This window comes from Carlito syrichta, unplaced genomic scaffold (genome assembly GCF_000164805.1).
Source record: "Carlito syrichta isolate Samal-C Ts95f unplaced genomic scaffold, Tarsius_syrichta-2.0.1 Scaffold302276, whole genome shotgun sequence".
Lineage (NCBI taxonomy): Eukaryota > Metazoa > Chordata > Mammalia > Primates > Tarsiidae > Carlito > Carlito syrichta.
In genome coordinates this window covers 397,881-406,387 of record NW_007246372.1, presented here as the reverse complement: position 1 = coordinate 406,387, position 8,507 = coordinate 397,881, and the positions used below count along the sequence as shown (strand labels likewise).

Sequence of the window (8,507 nt, the reverse complement as noted above, 5' to 3'; positions counted from 1 at the left end):
ATGTCTAATGGGATGTTAGGGCCGTAAAACAACTCCATACTATGTCCCAAACCTAGCTCCAGTGCTTGGAGGGATGGGAATGCTGGGTCTCCCTGGAGGCCATTTAAGCTCTGGTATTTTGTGGGTGCTTGGAGGCTGCTCCCAGGCTGGGTGGGGCTATGGGAGAAAGGGGGACTCAGAGCAAGTGTCAGATGCCTGCTGTTCCTGGGAGGAACTGGCAGCCGTTTAACCTATAAAAGTACTCAGTGTGGGGTGAATGACTGTCACAATGATTACTTTTTTTTTTTTTTTGAGTCAGAGCCTCACTCTGTCACCCGGGCTGGAGTGCAGTGGCACACTCACAGCCACCGCGGCCTCGACCTGCTGGGCTCAGGTGATCCTTCTGCATCAGCCTTCTAAGCAGCTGGAACTACAGACGTGTGCCACCACACCCGGCTAATTTTTTGATTTACACAGTGATTACTTGATGGTGACACCTGGGTCTCTAGATGGTTCCTGCCTGGCCCATGATGGGGCTGTAGGTATCAGTGCTGAAGGGAGGATGGAGGAGGCCTTCCCAGGCACAAGGAGACCCTGTGTCCACAGACAAAGCTGAGAAAACAGACCTGAACTGGTGCCAGGGCCTTGAGAAGGACCAGCACCTCTGACCAGCCCAAATCCCGCAAAGCTGGTCCAGGATGTCTTTGTGTCACAGGCAGGGGCTGCCCAGCATGGATCCTGTGCCTTCTCTGATGAAGGACTTGGAGCTCAGAGAGCAAAGCCTTGCTAGACTTACCTTCCCAACTGTGGTCAGATGCTCTGCCTCCTGGAAGCCTTCCAGGCTAAGTTCGTTGCTCACTCACCTGAGCTCCCACAGATTTGGGATACACATTGTTCCCCAGTTGTGTCTCAGCATCTTTAAGCCCTGGAGTTTGGCAAGGCTGCACTTGGACTCTGGCTTTGTCTGCTCTCTGCTAGCTGTGTGACTTTGGACAAGTGACTCCACCTCTCTGAGCCTTGGCTTCTTCACCTGGGGAGAGAACGAACAGAGGTATTTGATGCACAGGGCAGCTGTGAGACTTAATGAGCTGCAATAGGTGGAGCAATTAGCCCCCTGACTCCCCCTTACCTCCCCCCCCACCTCCCTGGTCCTCCCATAGCCTCAGAGCCAGTTCTGGGCTCTCTGCAGGGTTCTGCGGTTGCTGTGTCCTTGGCCCAAGGACACCTGGAATCTTGCTGTGCCCTTGGATGAAAGAGCTGCCCAGCTGTTGGGGTCCAGAGAGGGGCGGGGACCGCCCAGGGCTGTCCAGTAGGGACAGAGGGCCAGGGCAACACCTGCAGAGTACTGGGGTGTGCCACCTGCTGTCCCCAGGGAAAGAACTCATGAATATTCATACCCGCTGAAGCGGGAGGAAGCCAGCTAGCCTGCTGCTGGGTGTCATTGGAGCGTTCCTGTCTCCCAGTGACCGCAGAGGCAGCCTGGGAGTCGGACGTGGTTCATGCAGGGAGAGAAAAGGGGCAGCCAGCCACAGCTTGAGGTAAGTGTGTCTCCTCTGTCCCCACACAGGGGTCACCAGGAGAGCAGACCCCCTGGGAGGGAGGCCTGCCTGGTGGTGATGCCCTAGGCCAGAAGGTTTCCCATTCTGGGCTCGGTTTCCCTGTGTGCACAGTGTGGGGGTGAGTCCTGTTCCTCCTTTGTTCCTTGAAGGATATCAGTTCAACTGAGCAGGAGGATGACTGGGCTAGACTGCTGCCAGCTGTCTGCACTGATGGAGGCCACAGGGCTGGGGAAATTCAGAAAGGCAGGAATTGATAGGGTGGGCTGGCCAGGGGGAATCGTCTGTCCTGAGTACCTGCAGTTGTCACTATTGTGGACAGAGGAGGCTGGAAACCCAGGTCGCTCTGCTGCTGCTGTGCTGTGTGACCTCGAGGGTGCCCTTCCCCTTTCTGAGGCTTGGCCTCCCTGCCTCCCTGTCTTTGGCTGGGAGGTTCAGGCTGCACTGAGATTGTCCTCAGACCCAGAGCAATCAGCTACCTATAAGTCTCCACTGTGGCACACACCTCGATGGGGCCGCGGCCAGCCCCCTGGGAGTGTAATAAGGAGAAGAAGAAAAATAGTGGCAGGCCACACTCAGTGAGTGTCTGCTCTGTGCACTCCCCAGGCTGGGTACATTCCTTGTGGAATGTAGAGAATCCAACAGCACCCTGCAATAGAGGGACAGTTGATCTGGTATCCCTTATCCAAAATGCTTGGAACCAGAAGTGTTTCGGATTTCAGATATTTTCGGATTTTGGAATATCTGTCTGTACATAATGATATATCTTGGAGATGGGACCCAAGTCTAAATATGAAATTCATTTATGTTTCTTATATGCATAGCCTGAAGGCATTTATTTTTCTCTTGGAGATGATGAATAAACCACATTGTGCACCTGTGTTTTTACTGCGACCCGTCACACAAAGTCAGATGTGGAATTTTCCACTTGTGGCATCATGTCTGCACTCAGAAAGTTTTGGAGCTGAGCACAGTGGCTCATGCCTATAATCCCAGCACTCTGAGAGGTTGAGGCAGGCGAATTACTTGAGACCAGGAGTTCAGAACCAGCCTGGGCAACATAGTGAGACCTCTTCTCTACAAAAAATTGAAAAACTAGCTGGGTATGGTGGTGCACACCTATAGCCCTAGCTACTTGGGAGGCTGAGGCGGAAGGATTGCCTGAGCCCAGGAGGTTGAGGCTGCAGTGAGCTGTGATCATGTCACTGTACTCCAGCCTGGATGACAGCAAGATTTCGACTCACTTCCAAAAAGTTTTGCAATGTGGAGCATTTTGGATTTTGAATTTTTGGATTAGGGTTGCTCAACCTGCATCAACATTTTGGAGAAATTGAGGCCGCGAGAGGGGCATAACCTTGCCTAGGGCACACAGAAAGGAAACAGCAGAGTTGGGATTCAAACCCAGCCCCAAGGTGGTGCTGGCTCTCATGCATACCTCTTACATGTATGACTCCCTTTTTTAGCTCTCCCTCATGGGGGCTTTTCTATACATGAGCACACACATATGACTCCTACCTGTAGGTGTCACACAAGGGCTGTCTCCTGCGTCTCCATGAGGTGTTTTCTGCCTGAACCATGACACTCTCTGCCCTTGCCCTATATATCCCTGAGGGTCATGGGGGGTCATTCATCAAACGTTCACCAGGTGCCAGGCTCAGGGAACTCAGGGATGAGTCATCTTTAGGTTTGCCTGCAGCTGGGCACAGAGGGGACTTCTCCTCCCACATGCCCATGAACCGAGACTGGGCCCTGGTCAATAGCAATGATAATAATTAATATGTATTGATCACTTCCTGGGGACGTGCATTCTCTCACTAGACTCTCACAGCCTCGTGACTGTTTCCTTAAGACAGGCTCCTGGCCCGCAGCAGCCAGACACTGCTGTGCTCCTCAGAGAGAGCTCCTGGCTTCCACTGCCTTCTGTGATGGAACTTTTGCTTGTGTACACCTTCTTTCCTTCCTGTGGGCTTGGGGTTAGGCTGGGGACACACGGGGCGGGAGCTTCCATGGACAGAGCAGGAAGCTGAGTGTTGGAGGTTGACAGACCTGGACTTGGATTCCTGCTCTCCCCCGGTCTTGCTGAGTGACCCTGGGCAAGTCATGTCACCTCCTGCAGCCTCAATTTTCCCATCTGCAAAATGGGGGTGACAGTGGGGTAAAATGGTATCCACTCAGTGGTAACTGTGTGCAGTTAGATGTTCTAGGAAGCCCCTACGCAGCGCCTGGCTTCAGAACAGGGGCTCAAAAATGAAACCAGAGGAAAAAAGGGCCCAAGACACAGCAGCAGCTGGCAGGGCCCAGCCAAGGTTTGAGGAAGTCCAAATGGGACCATGAAGGAATGAATGAGTGAGCCAGCAATGAGGAGAGAAGGGCAGCGGGGGTGGGGGTACTTGCTGGGTGGGGCCAGGTGGAGCCTGATTGGTGGTTCAGGAAGGCTGGCCTGCCCCCTGCTGCTGGGCTGGGACCCCTGAACCTCCACCACTGCAGCGTCCCAGAGTTCCAGAAAGTACCCTGGTGAGTGGGGCTGCTGCGCCCTTGGGATTTGCTTTGAGCAGGCCACAAGAACCTTAATCCTTTCTCATTTTCAAGTCAGAGAAACTGAGGCCCAGGGTCCCCCTCAGGGCTCCTGCCTGGCCTAGGGCCCAGCAGCCACTCCTTGTTCAGGGCCAAGGCAGGCCCCAGGGCCTCTATGTGCTGGTCATTTTGTCTGCCCCATCCCAGAAAAGTTCCTAAGAGCACAGCCAGGGGGCTATCAGTGTCCCCATTTTAGAGATGAGATACTCGGTGGGGGTTCCTGGCTTGTCTGAAGTCACAGTGCTAGGTTGAAACATAGGCCTGAGGGTACCTGAGCCTGAGGTTGGCACCTCCCTTTCCTGGGACCCTCCATTGCCAGACCCTGGCTGGCTGGTTTTCCCCACCTTGCAAGTTTTATGATTTTTTAAAAAATGCAACCATAGCTGGGTATAGTGGCTCATACTTGTAATCCCAGTGCTTTGGGAGGCTGAGGTGAGAGGATCACTTGAGGCCAGGAGTTTGAGACCAGACTCAGCAACTTACCTCATCTCTACCAAAAAAAAAAAAAAAAAAGAAAGGAAAAAAAAATTAGCCAGGCATGATAGCACATGCCAGTAGTCCCAGCATAATATAGAGAAATATTCCCTTAAGCTTCTCCCCAGTTGTGCAGAGGAAATCACTGTTAAAGTTTAGAATACACCCTTCAAGCTATTTTTTTTCTGGGTCTAGATGTATATTTATTCACATGTATGGATTGAGTGGGAGTATATTGTTCTAGAACTTTCTTTGTTCACATAAATAGATCACGGTATTCTTAACTTCACCTTGATTTTTTTTGTTGTTTTTTTTAACATTTACAGATAACTCCTTCTGGGAATGGGCCTTGATTTCTATAATAGTCCCCTGCTGAGGGGCACTGAGGTTGCCTCTAATTTTTTTCCATTACTAATTTTTTTTCCAACTGCCAGGAACACCCTTGCACACATGATTTTGCACACTTGCCTGTGTTTCTGAGGAACGGTGGAAAGTCAGAGAGCATGCACCTTCTCCTTTGACATAACTGCCTCCTAGAAACACTTCCAGTACCCCCTCCCGCTCCTAGCCCTGTCTACCTTGCAGCCTGAACAAGGGTATCTCATTGTCACGAGGGAGGTCAAATTCCCTCTTGTATAGTTTCTTCCACTGCAAATTGCTTCATCATGCCCTCTCCTGGGAGGAGAAATTTCTAGATGATGAACTGAGGACTCAGAGATTGGTGCCCCCTGATCAGACAGACCTGGAGAGCTCTTTCTCCAGGAAGAAGTTAATGGATGCCTTGGGTGACTGTGCAAGGTGTCGTGTGTGGGACCTTCTCCCGGGTGGGCTATCCGGCTTCTGCCCTCAGGGACAGTGGTGATGTGCCATTCGAGTAGTCATGGCGCAGTGTGTGTGACCTCTCATGGCCTCAGGGGCCTAGGCCCCAGTGCAGCATGAGCTGGGACAAGAGTGGGAAAGTTTGGAGCCCTGGCTTTGCAGCCAGGTGCAGGGGAGGTGGGAAGGACCCCAAGCCCCAGCTCTCCTGGACTCCAGTTGCTCAGCCTGGACTGCCCTCATTCCAGCCCATGTCTCTGTCCCCTGCCACATTTACACCACCTCCCCCAAACAAACAAGAACAGCAAAAACCCAGGACACCCAGTTAAAATTGAAGACTGAATAATTTTTAGTATCACGATGTCCCATGCAATATTTGGGATATGTTTAGACTAAAACAACAGGCTGGGCATGGTGACTCATGCCATAACCCTAGCACTTTGGGAGGCCAAGGTGGGAGGATTGCTTGAGCCCAGTAGTCCTAGACCAACCTGAGCAACATAGTGAGACCTCGTCTCTTCAAAAAAGTTAGCTGGGCGTGGTGGCACGCGTTGTAGTCCCAGCTACTTGGAAGGCTGAGGCGGAAGGATAGCCTGAGCCAGGAGGTCTAGGCTGTGGTGAGCTGTGATCGTGTAACTGCACTCCAGCCTGACTAAAAAAAAACCAAAAAACAAGTGTATTCATTGTTTATCTGAAATTCAAATTTAAATTTAACTGGGCAGCTCTACCTGCTGGGCATTGGAGAAGGAGAGCTTGTGTGGGCAGAGGCCTGGCCAGCTGTGTGACCTGAGCCCTCTTCTTCCCAGCTTGGAGCCTCAGTTTCTCCATCTGTCTACAGACCAATGAGGAGAGAGAAGGGGCTTTGGCCCCTCACTGGGCATCTCACTTGTGGCACTGGGGGAGGGGTGGCACAGGGGACACATAGGGCTGTCTGGGCTTTCTAAAAGGTGAAAGTTTAGGTCCCAGAGAGCCCCTGGCCTTCCCTATAGACAGCCCTGGTTCAGGCCTGGGGGTCACAGGGCACTGGGAGAGGGTCTTCCTTTCCTTTTTACTTAGAAAAATATTTCATTATGAAGCCCTAAAAGGTATATTTTTAAAAATAAGGTAACGGACACTCATGCTTAAAAACTAAAGCAGAACCTTCTCCCTGCCTCATTCCCCTATGTCTCTTTGAGTTGCTTCACCCTCTGTCTCTGTCTGCAGCCCTGTCACTGTCTCTCTCCATGCCTCTCTCTCTCTCTCCAGTGTCTCTCTGTCCCTGCCTGGTGGGGGGTGGTAGTCACAGAGCTGGCAAAGACAGGTCATGGCTGCCAGGCCCAGATCACCCTGAGGCCTCCCTGGGACCGGCCTCCCTGGGGCCAGCCTCCTGATGCTTGCCCTGCTGCGTGCTGCCCCCCACAGTTGCCTGAAATGCCGCCATCACAGAAGAAGCGCTGGGAGTCCATGGCCAAGGGGCTGGTGCTGGGCGCTCTCTTCACCAGCTTCCTCCTGCTGCTGTACTCCTACGCCGTGCCCCCGCTGCATGCTGGCCTGGCCTCCACGTGAGTGGCCCAGCTGGGCAGCCAAGGGTGGGGGTGGGGTGCTCTCCCATGGGGCCCCAGAATCACCCTAGTGCCTGTCCTGGTGACCCTGGGCAGCCACCCCGTGCCCTGCACCATGCGGTGCCAGGCAGAAATTTCACTGAGGGCAGAACTCACTGTGTAACCCCAGGCCTCAGTGTGCTCATCTGTGAAATGGGGATAATAGCACAACCTTCCTCAGGGGGCATGAAAATCAAGTAATACTGCCTGCATACAGGCCGGGATGATCATCATCTGTGGCTCCAACAGGGCCACAGGGGAGGGTGACTTGTCCAAGAGCACTCAGCTGGCCCAGGCCTGGATTCAGACTGGGCTCTGAGTCCAGGCCCGGCTCCCAGCCGTCAGGTGATCCCACCTCTTCCGGAGACTACGCAGCACAGACCTGGCCCGGCATGGCAGTACGTGGAACAAGAGGAAGCTGCTGATAACTGACTATTTGGGGCCTACAAGGGGGCAATTCCATGTGACCCAGTAGTCATCATAACACATGACACATAACACATGCCATAAACACATGACACAGTGGCCGTGGAGGAGACAGCCCACACCCTCATCTCACTTTGACTCCCAGTGACACCACAGATAGGGCCTGTTAATTCTCCCATTTCACAGATGAGGAGACCGAAGCCCGAGAGGCCAAACCACCGTCCCTGGCATCCTGCCTGGACTCAGGCCCCTCCGGTCCTCTCCTCCCAGCTGCCCCGCCTCCACTGTCCCCGGGCCTCGCTCTCCAGGTACCCGGGGCCTGTGGGGCCCGGCAGCCCCCTGAGGCTCTCCCCACCGCTCTGCCCCCCGCAGGACCCCGGAGGCCACGGCGCCCTGCTCTCCAGCCCCCACCGAGCCCGAGGCGGCGACCCTGCTGGCCAACGGCTCCGCGGGCGGGTGCCACCCACAGCGGGACATCGTGTTCATGAAGACGCACAAGACGGCCAGCAGCACGCTGCTCAACATCCTGTTCCGCTTCGGCCAGAAGCACCGGCTCAAGTTCGCCTTCCCCAACGGCCGCAACGACTTCGACTACCCAGCCTTCTTCGCCCGCAGCCTGGTGCAGGACTACCGGCCCGGGGCCTGCTTCAACATCATCTGCAATCACATGCGCTTCCACTACGACGAGGTGCGCGGCCTGGTGCCGCCCAACGCCACCTTCATCACCGTGCTCCGCGACCCCGCCCGCCTCTTCGAGTCCTCCTTCCACTACTTCGGGTCGGTGGTGCCCCTCACGTGGAAGCTGTCGGGCCGCGACAAGCTGGCCGAGTTCCTGCAGGACCCCGGCCGCTACTACGACCCCCACGGCTACAACGCCCACTACCTCCGAAACCTGCTCTGGTTCGACCTGGGCTACGACAGCGGCCTGGACCCGGGCAGCCCGCAGGTGCAGGAGCACATCCTGGAGGTGGAGCGCCGCTTCCACCTGGTGCTCCTGCAGGAGTACTTCGACGAGTCGCTGGTGCTGCTCAAGGAGCTGCTGTGCTGGGAGCTGGAGGACGTGCTGTACTTCAAGCTGAACGCGCGGCGCGACTCGCCCGTG

The 8,507-nt window shown here is 54.6% G+C and overlaps 1 protein-coding gene across 1 annotated transcript in view; it reads left to right on the top strand.

Annotated features, from left to right (window-relative positions):
• The first annotated feature begins 1,446 nt into the window (after positions 1 to 1,446).
• Positions 1,447 to 8,507, top strand: part of GAL3ST1 (galactose-3-O-sulfotransferase 1) — a 7,704-nt gene continuing 643 nt past the window's right edge. The window contains exons 1-3 of the mRNA XM_008056203.2: positions 1,447 to 1,517; positions 6,801 to 6,940; positions 7,778 to 8,504. Of these exons, the coding sequence (XP_008054394.2) occupies positions 1,479 to 1,517; positions 6,801 to 6,940; positions 7,778 to 8,504 (906 nt within the window). The 5' untranslated portion in view covers positions 1,447 to 1,478. The remainder of the gene's footprint in view (positions 1,518 to 6,800; positions 6,941 to 7,777; positions 8,505 to 8,507) is intronic.